Below are 14082 nucleotides of genomic sequence, written 5' to 3' on the forward strand. Positions count from 1 at the left end.
AACAACCAACACCTCCACACATACAACACCTACCCACCGACACAGACAATAGTGATGGTATTTCTATTGTCTACACTCTATATATACAGCACACCCAGAGAGTAGGCCTCAGAGTGTCTGATGATCGCAATATGCGTGAAACTCCGAGTTACACCCAAGAAAGAGTTCCAGTACTACCGAAACTATATATATATATATATATATATATATATATATATAGGGGTGGGGTTAAAAGTGACGCCAATATTAGTTCCATGAGAATGATCACTGTGACCTGTAGTTAGTTACACATCACAGTAAACAAGATTATGGAGTGAGCAGAGCGTGATAATCGTCAGAATTTGTGAAGGATCGTTTGATTAGTATGGAGGGCACGACTCGACTCAATTTGGCATACCTTTCACGTCTTGATTGTCTGGAGAGAAGACCGTTGGCAATATCGTCAGACCTGAACATAATGCTACGAGTATATCAATAGTGACTTCGTTTTCTGATTTACAACCTGGTGGCATACTTGTAAGATCAACTCAGAGATAAAGACAATGAGTCACAGGTTTTACAGTTAATATATAGCATCATAATCTATCTCTATTCGTGTCGAAACAAGCTTCAAATTATCATATTTAAACTGTCCCCTAATGAACTGTGACGTCATGCAAATAAGCCAAATTGAACGTGGTGGGCGGAACTTGGAATGTTCGGTCATCACATCAACATGACACATCGTGGTTTTTTTAATAAATATTTTATTTCGAGAGACAAATTACAGCAACACAGTTATTTGCAAGAGTAAAAATAACACGTGGCACCATTTGGAACATCTAAAACAAGTTGTGAAAAACACACGACACATTGTGTTTATCAACAAACAAAAGCACACTGCACCTTAAAGGCCAAGGTTTCAATCCCAGGTTCTCACATTAGTGTTATCTTATCAGTGGAGCCATAAGGATTACATAGGATTATTAGGATTATTCTTTTGTTCTGGGTCAACTTTTTCTATAATTCTGTCAGACAACTGTTTGTCACACCTAATGTTTAATCCTTTTTCAAAGTACGATCAGTTTTTTGGGGAGCTTTACGCATTCCAGGATATTTCAGAATTGTTCTTACTAATTGCTAAAAATCAATAATCTTTATTCTTTTTAGGTAGCAAATACATTTCCTAACTGGCGGTTTACATTGGTGTCTATTTTAAACGGTGCATGTATGATGTCGACAGTGGTATTTCTGTCTTTTCAGGTGAGTCACGTGTGTTACGACGTCATTCACTTTGCCGACTGCGTTATCGATATCTGGAATAAGCTTTTAAAAACAAAACTCTTCAGTCCTCCAGAAGAGCAAAGGATAAGAGTCAACAGCTGTTTCTGATATGGATGATTTCATTTAAATTAGAACCCTACTGTTTTTAAACACTACCTTTGATTTCCGGAGAGTTAATTACAGTACCAGTAATTGACCGTTTTCCAGTTTGTTGGCGAGTCCAGTCTTCATCACAATGTTATGATTGCAATTGCAAACATCATGACGCACAATTCTTAAATTGAAAGCAATAACGATGTTTGACATGACACGTATCAAGGGCATATAATTCCAATACGGCTACAAGAAATTAGTCACTCATCACTTTGTAATTGTTACTTTGTGCAAATGTGATTATCTTAGTCTTGGCATTTTCCATTAAATTCTTTATTAAACGATTTCAGTTCCCAGCATTTTCCTCTATCACCTTTTGGCACAAACTGTTTACTCTTCTGTAATATTTGATGCATTACAACTTTTATATTGGATCGAAACCGTGAAAATTACACTGTAGACACTCTGATACGTGGATTTTAGTTTTAAAATGTTTTCATTTAGAAACTTACTCATTTTATTAAAATTATGTCGCCATTTTGTTTGCAAGTTTGTAATAGACGAAACTACATTAGAATGTACACATTATCACTGTATTGTGGTAGCTACTCGTAATTACTAGTATACTGGTTTTCTGAGATTAGCCTCACACTGTTAGCATAATCACGTGATTAGGATATTATAATACTAGTTTGTTTTGTCGATGTAATCAATATTATATTGTGTAACAAAAACCGTACTTTCGATGAGTAAAGAGGAAATACAACAGCCAGGGAAATGTATCAACCGTTATTGTTGCTTCTACTATTCAATAGGCTATTAAATCAAGGGGCCAAGGGGTAGTGAGAATTTTATTTATTTATTTATTTATTTATTTATTTATTTATTTATTTATTTGTTTGTTTGTTTGTTTGTTTGTTTGTTTGTTTGTTTGTTCATTCATGTGTTTGTTTGTTTGTCAATCACCATTCAATGTTTATTATAAAACGCCCTCTAGTATGTCTTATCACAGTGAATAAAAGCAGACGATGATCATAAAAGATAAACAAAGTGAAACGACTTTAGAAAATATTGACGTAAAGATACATTTTCAAGCACTGTGTTGAAAAGAGATAAATAATCAAAAAATATTCAGTAATGTTTTGATTACGAATTGTGAAAAGACAGACCATAGAAAATGAAATAATTCACCAAATGTTAAAGTGTTGAAAATAGTGGGTGTTAAAATAGTTTGCGAAGTAAGCTGCATTTACTAGTAGAAGTACAACATTACAATACATATGAGTATTATGAAAAAAAATGTCCGTAGAAAATCAAGTAGAAAGTGATTATTTATACTAATAAACATACGACCTAAAAGTCGTATTAAAAATATCAACCTTCTCCAGTCTGCATTGCGAGTTTCTAATGGAAGTAATTGATACACAGAAAACATGCACTCGCAACGGAAAATGCTCTGCGCATCCAGGTCTTTTGTTTGCTGTGTTTCTACTCTCCACTTCACCACCTTGACGTTGTGTTGTTGTTTTTTTACAGAAGTTACATGAAGCTGGAATCTCGATGCAAGCTCAATTTACATTCCTTTTATTCTTTACGTCATGCCTATTTTTGGTCAACACTTTTTACGTCGTACCGGCAGAAAAAATCATGGACGTATGTCCAGGAGAAACACCGAAATATTATCCCGAATTATATGGAGAAGAGTGTGTAAGGTTAAAAGAACATGGCTACAAAGGAAAAGGTAAGACACCATTGTGTCTCCTTCGTTGCCATAGCATTTCCCGCCAATATCACGTGAACAAGTTATCATTTTCCCGCCACTTTATTGGTTTGAAATAATTAATTCTTTGTACACGAACTTATGTTTATTGTTTGTTCATTAAAACGTTTGAGGAAATTATAAAGGAATATTGTAAATTGGCATTGAAAATATTAAATTATTCAAATTATTCACCAGTGCAGCCGAAATTCATTGCTGTTCACTGAACGTGGGCCTAGTCTTGTGCGATACTAAAACATGTTTTTCGCGAATTTTATCCGAACATTGTTAATATCTATGGTAAGCCTTTACTATATATCGTTTAGTGGTTGTATTTATTTATTTATTTATTTATTTATTTATTTATTTATTTATCTATTTATTTATTTATTTATTTATATTTACGGCTGTCGTATTTGCTTACACGTAGATCAGAACGCGCTGAAGTAAATTATATAGAGAAGGAACGCTTCTTTAAAAAAGATATGATGCTGTTTGAATGTCTGGGCTGAAGTATTCACGTATTATTCATATGATATCCATAGTATTGGAAAGATATGATAAACATTAAGATTGTAGTATATTTGAAATATTGAAATGCATAGCGATACTTACGATATTCATTCTAAAGAAATTGTCGTTGTGTAGAAATTACTGAGGAAATCTCGAAGTATTTTTATGTTCGATTTAGCGTAAGCTGGCTACACTATAAATAACATTTCCTCTTTGCGGAAGTTCTCGTTACCCTTTTTACACCATTTGAATGTGGTATTCTTGTCATCTTCATGTAATTGAAACATCGCCACACACCTGCTCTACGATAAATAGGCAACGAAGCGTCATTTGTCAATTAAAGGCGTCTCCAAATCGCCGGTGTAATAACTCAATTTGGCCGTGTTCTACATCGAGATAGGATCGTTCAGAAAATGCCATTAAGAATGCTACTAGATGATTTAAATACGGTGAAACCACTCAATTTGTATAATCTACACATCTTTCTCCATTGATTATCGACGGATTCCACTTTTGTAAGATATTAAACTTCACAAAATCACCTGAAACGTCGTTTGAATAATCATTGCTGTCATAGCAATCTCATACCTGAACGGTTTCAAAGACATAGATCCGCTTTTGTATTTCGCACAGCTAACAATGATACCCCGCATATTATTGGCACACCTGACAAATTCGGTCGTAAAATGGTCCACGTTGTATACATGCACCACACTTGATCAATCAGGAATGCGGAAACACATCCAGTTAGTGCATGAGAGGAATGTATGGCAAACTATACTACCTGATATTCAATTCATGTTTAATATCGTACCAACTTAATTCCGACAAAATTAATTGTTCAGTGTTTCTTAAAATCAAAGATACTTCATCACATGGAATCGATATTGGAATGTAAGCTTCTCAAATGAAATGACTGTGGGTAGTTTACTGTCAGACATCCCATAATATTACATTACTCAACACAGCCGCAGTTTAGGTCACACAGTCGATTACATTACAAAGCGAGACGGTCATAGATATTATTGAATATTTGGACACGACTGTATTTCATCACATAATCGTGGCGCTATATGTGATACATATTTATGACATTATCTGCATGATATGGTCTTAACTCAGTCCCGCTTTGTTACACCTATACGATGATCGACAGAAATGTCAATTTTAATAGTTGTTGGCCTATTTTACCTGGTTGAACACGTCAAAATGTTAACAATCATGATTTTTCATAAATTTTGCTTGGCAAGCGTATGTATAATTATATTATTCACCAAATATTTTTCTTTTGTTCAACCCATCTTTCGACTTGTGGTGACAAGACCCCTTAGGCTATTCCTGGCGGAAGAAATACATTGGACCAGAGATTTCGTCTTTTTGTAACAATGAAGCGAGGGGCGTGGCTTTTTCTCAGTAACTTTAAAAAAAGAATAAAGAAAGATAAAAAATACCATTAGAACATAAATAATGACTCGTTCATGGATTACCTCAGAGTTCAAGAGGGCAGTATTGTACGTACTATTTCTATGGCTCCGTCATTTGTTACGTTGCAATGATAAATAAAGTGTGTGTTTTCGTTCATCTTTCAGATTTAATGCCGAATTCAAATGGGTTAGTGCAGCAAACTGAACATTGTGTATCAGGTATGTATATTGTAAATTTGAAGAGTTACTATTATTGCTATTTAGTCACAAATTAAGTTATCGTGTCTAGTCTAGTGGGAACCAGACATAAACACATACACGTATATTGACACTCAAACATATATACATGAACGCAGTATATCAATTCTACCAACGTTTATTGAAATAAATTCTGCAGATATTATACACTCCGTTACCCCCCCCCCTTCTTTTTTTTTCCTTTTCTTTTTTCTTTTTGTTTTCGACAAATAATCACTCTGTTACATCATGTTGTAGTTCCCTAGAGCTGAGCTTGAATACTTTGTGTAGGGGAGGTGGGGGTGGGAGGGGGGTATTTGACATTGTACATAAATTGTGCATTTTATGGCTGGTACATTTTTGTGCCTCGAGGGATTCACCCTACATTCATTGCTATCCCGTGAACAAAAGTCAAATGAAAGTATACACTATATGACAAAATAGGTTTTTATTGGAAATAAAATTAGAGAAAATCCCATCGACATGAGCAAGTCAGAATTATTTAATCGTATTCCAGAAAATCTGTATTTAAAAACAACAACCTCGTATATTTATAAATAAAACATTTGAAGGAAAATAGATAGTTGTTATGTTTCAATAAGCCAAAGTCATTTCTATATGTTTAAAAAAATATAACTTTGTTTCTTTAATTGAATAGATTTAAATCTCTTTCATCAAATACCAATCAAAACATACAGTGCGTTCATGAACCAAGTAGAAGTAAATGTGTGCTCCAACAAGAAAAGAGGATCGTTCCGGCATACAATTTGCACACCAATGTTTTTGTGGTTTGTTGTGTGGTCAGCTGTCATGACATTCAGAGAGTACTACTTCATCGGAACGCTCAATCCCTTCTTAGGATTCATTACCAATGGAAACGAGGCTGACGGTATGTATGTATGTATGTATGTATGTATGTATGTATGTATGTATGTATGTATGTATGTATGCATGTATGTATGTATGTATGTATCATGTATGTGTGTGTGTGTGTGTGTGTGTGTGTGTGTGTGTATGGATGGGTGGATGGATGGATGGGTGCGTGCGTGCGTGTGTGTGCATGTGTCTGTCTGTCTGGCTGTCTATCTGTCTGTCCGTCTGTATGTCTGTGTGTGTGTGTGCGTGCGTGTGTGTGCATGTGTCTGTGTCTGTGTCTGTCTGTCTGTGTGTGTGTGCGTGTGTGTGAGCGCGTGTGTGTGTATGTGTGTGGGTGTGTGTGTGTGTGTGTGTGTGTGTGTGTGTGTGTGTGTGTGTGTGTGTGGGTGGGTGGGTGCGTGCGTGCGTACGTGCTGTGTCCAAAATGAATATTTGGTGTATGTGAAAGTTGTTCTTTAAAGTTGCACTAACTGCAACTGGGACGTTTTTAGAAACTATTTTGTTATATATAATGACTTACCTGTTATATTGTACATTATTTATTCACAGTATTTATTCACCTGTGACTAAACACATTTGTGTAGCAGTACACATAGCATGGTGAAATATATCCCATTAAACTATCTATCTCGATATATGAATACACTGACGTATAATCTATCATTCTTGTCTCACCATACTACTTGTAATCCTGACATTATATTATCAGCATGGTACGTAGACTGTAAGATACGTCGTGACGTTTCGCCCTCACCGGCCTCCTCTCACACTAGTAGGAGTGGTGGGGGTTGGCCGATGTGTGAGGGCACCCCGTCACGGCGTACAGACTACATGGTACGATTTCGGTACATCTTGTGAAAGTTAAATGAACAAGTAACACCCTGCCCCGAGGGATCACTGCTACATATATATGATACAAATAAATGTGTATATACAAGCTATCATTGCTAAAGTTGACGTGTTATGTATACATTTATACATAACGAGATTCACTAATATGGGGGATATATTACTTTTACGAGATGTTGTTGACTGGCTTAAAATGCGTTACTCCATCAACATATGTCTACTTAGTCGGATATCAACAAAAAAGTATTAAGGTTTTATTAAAAGTAGCTTTATAAGTACCCCTTTTCGGCAGTCCGGGGCTTTAATGTTCTTTTATGGCTTCGCTTTTATTAACTATTTCAGAAGGAAATATGGGCATATGTTAAGGTTTTTAAGAAACGTAGTAATAATCACCACTAGGAATTTGATACAAAAAAGATTTACGTTTAGTTTGTTGACCTTTGTGGATCACAGTATTCACAAGGGTCACTCATTGGTTGTTATGTAAATATTTGTATTTAACTGTTTTTAACCACAATCAAAATTTCTCATTTCGCTTGGATGACATGAAAATACAATGGGGTTTACACGATAAAAACCCTAATGATTATCGATTTGCGTTTTAAATTTTTTGAAATGTAACTGGTCTTTATTCTTATATTATACAGTGGATCACTATACTGCTGTGTTTGGATATATCTCCCTTGGTGTAATATTCGTGGCTCCATTAGTTGGACTAGTAATGGATTCAAAGGGTGACTCACCGTTATTTACAGCAATAACTGCAATTATGATAACTACCTCACATACGGTGCTTTATTCATTGACTGTTTTAATACCACTAATAGAAGTTCAGGTAAGTTGACGACCATTCATAATTTCCCTCCAAAACATTTTCACTAATAGCCTTTGTATCGACTAGTACCATTGTCGAATCGTTCACCTCTCTTACAACCACTTTTAGTGAATTAAAACATCGACGAGTACTTTTTTTCCTTCAAAACATAAGTAAGATTTTCGAAATGTAGTCAGCAGTCATATATTTAACATAAATTCAAAGATTTCGTCATTATTTTCGTAGAAAAGTTGTAACTTATAGTATTTTTCAAAAGACACATGAATTGATTGGTTAATTAATTGTAACTTGAGGATTTATGTTTGAAACAAGATTTTGTTTTCCCATCAGATTGTCACTTTTGTACTTGTAACAATACAACGAGGATTTATCCATGGTGTCTTGTCTTCGTTCATAGGAATGGCGTAAGTTGCGGAAAATTCATGGAACAGTCAGAGTGTTATCATCTTTCTTGATTCTATATTTGTGGTCTGAGATTGTGCAAACTATTTTCTATTTTCTATTTTCTATCTATCTATCTATCTATCTATCTATCTATCTATCTATCTATCTATCTATCTATCTATCTATCTATCTATCTATCTATCTATCTATCTATCTATCTATCTATCTATCTATCTATCTATCTATCTATCTATCTTTATGGGTTGTCGGTGGCCGAGTGGTTAAACCACTTGCCTCTTACCACTGCGGTCGGGGTTCGAACCCCATTCGATTAAATTTACCACGCTGTAAGTAAGAAGAGTGTCGTTCAGTTTGACTCTACCGAACAACGCAGGTTTTCCCCGGGTACTCCGGTTTCCTCCTGCATTAACACTGAACCCATGAGGGATGGCCCTCACTGGACTTCTTGGGAGACAAGTGTTTATATGCTTAAAGAACTATCCAGTATAAATAAAGATTATTATTATTATTATTATTATCTATCTGTCTATCTATCTGTCTGTCCATCTATCTGTCTGTCTGTCTGTCTGTCTGTCTGTCTGTCTGTCTATCTATCTATCTATTATGTCTCTTACCAGTTACCGGTGATTACCTGATGTGGTTCATATCAGGATTGCTGATGATATTAAATAAATAAACACATTAACAAACAAACAAACAAACAAACAATAGTTAGTTTATCAAACAATTGTAATCAACCAATTAATCGATCCAAGTGACTAGCCAGTCAATCAATCGGATGATCAAACGATAAATTCATAGATCGATCTTTAATGTACATATATTTTTATCAACAGTTTTCCACAAGATCATTACGGGAAGTTTTATGGTTTTGTTTATCTTGTTGCTGGACTTATAACTCTCATGCAAAGTCCGCTCTTTACATTATCTCAGAAGTCTAACAATGAGGATCCATTTTACGTAAGTATAGAATAAGTCATGTCTAGAGAATGTTAATAGTTATCTATAGAATTGATCTAGGTGGCTCTTAAAGCCGAACAGAAAAACATACCGAGATATTTGATCGTTGTTATTTTGCTTTTGTTTGGTTATCTGATTAACATGTTTGTTATTATACCAGTTGAATATATTTAAGAATAAATTACCCCCCCCCCCCCACCCTCTCTCACACGTAAACTCATAGGAGGCAAGTCAGGCGGCAAAATAACAGTGGGGGCAAAGACTAAATGTGATAGAAAAAATGTAACCTGGTGCTAAAATACATCGAATTTTTACCAGATAAAAACGATGCTGTCTGGAAGAAGGGCAATGAATTAATATACTTAGTCAAGTCCTTGATGTGGAAGCCATGTCATTTTGTGTACTTTTGAGTTACAATTTAATACAAAATGTACAAAGGCTCATAGACCTGTTTAGATTTAAAACTATGCAAATAATTATATTGGAATATATTGGCATTTTCCAGGTTAATATTGGTATACTAGCTTTCACTTTACTTGCACATGGTCATCCAATTTATATTTGGTATTACTGTGACCGAGACCTCAAAGAGAAGATAACGGAGAAGAGAGAGGAGAAGAAAGAACCACTCATCTCTCCTACAACAGATGGCTACATATGACCACAGACAAGTACTTGTCCGTGATATGACGAATGAACCGTACGCGTACGCCCTCAGTGTTGGACTGTGGTATGACGTTAATTCCTCGACTACCAGGAGTTGTGTACAACCTTGGAGTTTCACACTTTCTATGCATTGTTAAAGGGAAGTTCTATGGCAACGTGAGCGTGTCTGCAACCGAAACATAAATTTACTCCGAAGATACCTGTGTGTGTGTGTGTGTGTGTGTGTGTGTGTGTGTGTGTGTGTGTGTGTGTCCGTACTCTATTGAAGTGTGCTAAATTAAAATTGGGTTTCTTGGAGAAAGTATTAGATGGCTAGTAAAAAATCTGGTTGAATGTAAATGTTATGTATAGTTGTAGAGAGGGCCTTCATAAACATACTACATCGATAATATGATGTATACATTTATTCATTTTTAATTGGGACGTTATGTCTACTTTGACTTTGTATATTAAACTTTGAACATACCTCATTTCTTGCCGGATATGTTTCACCAAGATAAAATATTCAGGGCCGAGGGTGGATGGTGCACGTGGACGTCACCATTGCCGCCAAACACCAAATGATGTGTTTGCACTTTTGGTGATTTCATGAATTACAGCCCGTTTACTCGTGAGTTTAGATACAGTAATTTTACTATTTTTGTAAGTTACTGCCATGGGGCAATGTGATCCACAACAATGAATACGACTTCGAGTATTAACCTTCTTTGGAAATGTACGAGTCCCCAGGCTGAAAGCCGGGATATTGATGCCTAAAAGGGCTTGATAAGTATGTTTAGAGATGTTTAGATAATGTTTTACACCGACACTACAGTGTGTGTCTTGTAGCAGGGTAAATCGACACCTGATTTTGTTGGAATGTGTAATTGAAGTTCAACAGTGTCAACTTTCCATAAAAGGATGTACGTACAGTCTTTGTATCATCGCTGTCAGCATTTTCAGTCTCTAACAGTACTGGACCAAAATGATCTTGTTTCTCTGTGCAATTGTCACTTCTAGACTGTAAATTTTGAATTGTGGTGATCTGTGTCTGTCAATTCTTGAATTGTTATTAAGACTCTGTTGAGAGAGTTTGATCACATGACGCAACTTATTAGTCGAGTGTTTGTATTCGTTAGCATACAGGTTAAAGTCACGGCATTGCTATGCTCCAAAACGTTGCTATACAAGGCCTTTCGAATCTTTAAACTTGCACTGACTAAATTTGACAACCATGAGTTTTTTTGTCGCAACCTTTGAATGATCTTTTTGACTGTGTTCCCATTCTTGGGGCACTATTTTAAATCAATACTAAAAAAAAACCTTTTCAATATTGGCCTTGATATCGTTACCAGTAGATTTTGATATGTTATTGTTGTTTTTTCAAAAATTGCGCTTTAGATATTTTTATTTGAATTACCTACATGCCTTGACAAGTCCACATACATGCATCGTACATCTCAGACCACTATTTTATGTACTCGGCTGAGCTTACATGTATAATATGGATTCCGACTCGGAATTAATCAATATTTAGTAAACAAAACAAAAACTGCCAGGATCTTGTCGACAACGAACCAACCGATAATTTTATAACTCAGCATGTGTGTGGACAATTTGGGATATCCATATACCGTACTTCAAACTTTGTAAAGCACAATTTGATTGGTCAACTTGTATGGCGGCCATATTGATATATTTTTCTAGTTTTCCTAGTTCACCAAGCAATTTTGCCATTATTGGTTCAGTACTTCGACCCTTACAACACTGCTTTGGAGCTTTACGTTTAGATATATTTATGCTATCACTATATTTAGTCCCTATTGGACTTCAGAAAACGTTTCTTCACTAACACTACTTCCATAGCAAGTGTAACTTTCACTCTCAGATCAAGTGCAAATTGTTAAAAATTATACAAAATTCTTAGAATTAGTAAGTAGTAATTATTTTTCAGTGAACTCAGGTGATGGTGTTGATTCAAAGGTGATATTTACAATGTTGTGAAAAGATTGATGAACACGAGACTCTTTGTAATATTATAATGTAAAAGATGTTTTTGTTTTACAAAGCTTTATATTAAGCAAACTGACAGGGAAATTTTCATGAAATATTGTGTTTATTACATTATTTACTTCAGATGAAAAAGGGAAATTTTGAGTATACTTGAGGTGTATTGTGTAGTGGTTGAATGATTTGAATAAAGTATGATTCTTATTCCAAAAAAGTTGGTCTAACCAATACAGAAGAACATTTTCCAGAATTTCAAAATTAATCATATGCAAACCACCACCATCATGACTTGGTATTGTCAAAACCTACTGATAAAACAGGCACACTCAGTTGAAACTGCTTTATAGCGCGTCTAACAAAAATAGAGGGCGCCCTTGCAAGTCCGTCATAATATACAGTTTCTACTGCTGACCTGTTGACTGTCGACAGTCGTTCGTGCCTTTATTGCTACATTTTATCTAAAACTAAAGTCGTCGCCTCGCTCCGGATCCGATCCGGAGCAATACTATAACCCATGTAACCGCGTCCTGATCAGCGAGTGCCGGAGGCACTCAGTTTGTGCCTTCGGCGGCAATCGCAGTTCCTATCAGTACGCATTATATTCAGTGCTACGGAGCGAGGCGACGACTTCGTTTTAGATGAAACGTAGCAAAAAGGGACTGTTGACAGTCTACTGAACTGTCACATATTGTGTAATGCTAGTTTGTGTTATTTCTACTGTCTGTTCACCGCGTAAGGCATGGCATGGCCGCAGTTGTAGATATCTTGACTTACTTTATCCCTACTTTTACAAAGAACTGGGGTTTGTGTGGGTCCTCAGCTAGCTGCAATATTTGTAACTTTAGTTTTTTTTTATTGGAAAATTGATTTTTTTTTGTCACTCAATGTTAGCTCTGTGTTTACACGTAGTAATAGCACACGAATGAGTTATCTGGTACTCTGCGCGCACATGAAAATTTAATTGTGAAAAAGAAACTAAACAGTAGACTAAACTAATATCAGGAGCACTGTGCCCCTTTCAACTTGCCTAAATTACAAACACCCAGCATCAAAACAAAAAGTCGCTTTGACTGAGACTCAGACCTGAGCTGAGGATAGTCTCGGTTACCAGAATCAAGAATCGTCTGGGGTGGTCTCGTAGGCAGAGCCCCCAGCGGCGAGAGGCTGGGTAACCGAGACTACCGTCACTCACGCAGGTTGAGCACCCTGCAAGAGTGCCCTCAACGTGCCACAAGAACATTAATCGCTGATAAATCTCGTTATAGGTTATTATACGTTGCAACGCTGATGAAATTACGTACAATATTGGGTGGGCAATGGGCCCAGAGCGGGGGTGGGGGGTGGGGGAGAGGGGTAACTCCATGGGTAACATTACGGGTAGACTAACGTTGAAACCCAATGTGTTGTGATACCAATGTTATGCAAAACGTATACCCTTTCTGATACCAAAGCCAGGGCTCCAGGGAAACTAGCCCTATGCGAACTGTTCTTCCAATCTGTAATAGCTGTACATCTGATGGGAAGAAATAAACAACAAAGAGACCATTTGGAAAACAATGGAAAACCTGAACTTGACAGAAAAAAAATATAATAAAAAAATCTACCTAGCCCACCCATTCTAAAATTGAGCGTGATCGGAACCACACAACTTTTTTATCAGACCAAACCAGAATTGTCAACTCTTTTTTCACAAGGCAAGCCATTGGGCCTGTCTTTTAATAAAAAGAAGAAAAAAGTTGTAGACTTGTAAAATGTATTCATGTTCAATTCCCACTGGAGTTGGAGAAATGATTTTTACTGATGACCATTGATTGTATAGACATAAAGGATTATTGTTACACAAAATCTGTATGGAGTAGTGGTTATAGTATTGGACTTCAAAGCCAAAGCTTGAAAATGCGTACTGGTTCGATTCGGGGGCAATTGTCCGGGGGGAGGGGGGGGGGGGGCAGTTGTCCTTCGGGGGCAATTGTCCGGGGGGCAATTGTCCGAGGAGGGGGGGGGGGCAGTTGTCCTAGAATGTGTAGGTGTAGGTGTATGGCATCCTTAACACTAAGTGATCACATGCCCAACCATACTAACCCTCCCTTGAAGTTGGGTTTATTTAGACAATACTCATTCAATCTTTAAAGACTAAACCTACACATATGCAGTGCAGTCTCCTATATGTATGGGTGTATATAAGCACCTCATCATCACAAACCACAGCCTCT

At 36.4% G+C, this 14082-nt stretch overlaps 1 protein-coding gene across 1 annotated transcript; it reads left to right on the forward strand.

Moving 5' to 3' along the window:
• The first annotated feature begins 1128 nt into the window (after window positions 1–1128).
• Window positions 1129–10068, forward strand: LOC144438287 (equilibrative nucleobase transporter 1-like). The gene is made up of 8 exons (XM_078127342.1): window positions 1129–1242; window positions 2893–3097; window positions 5218–5271; window positions 5948–6178; window positions 7662–7849; window positions 8180–8253; window positions 9091–9214; window positions 9720–10068. Exons 1-8 carry the CDS (start codon window positions 1210–1212, stop codon window positions 9873–9875), a joined length of 1065 nt encoding a protein of 354 aa, XP_077983468.1. The 5' UTR covers window positions 1129–1209; the 3' UTR covers window positions 9876–10068.
• The last annotated feature ends 4014 nt before the right edge of the window (window positions 10069–14082 follow it).

This window comes from Glandiceps talaboti, chromosome 7, assembly GCF_964340395.1.
Source record: "Glandiceps talaboti chromosome 7, keGlaTala1.1, whole genome shotgun sequence".
NCBI classification, from domain to species: domain Eukaryota; kingdom Metazoa; phylum Hemichordata; class Enteropneusta; family Spengelidae; genus Glandiceps; species Glandiceps talaboti.

Coding starts and splice junctions, on each gene's coding strand:
- LOC144438287 (XM_078127342.1), top strand. CDS start 1,210: ATGATGTCGACAGTGGTATTTCTGTCTTTTCAG. Junction 7,850..8,179: donor TACCACTAATAGAAGTTCAG/GTAAGTTGACGA, acceptor TTTTCCCATCAG/ATTGTCACTTTTGTACTTGT. Junction 8,254..9,090: donor TCTTCGTTCATAGGAATGGC/GTAAGTTGCGGA, acceptor TTTTATCAACAG/TTTTCCACAAGATCATTACG.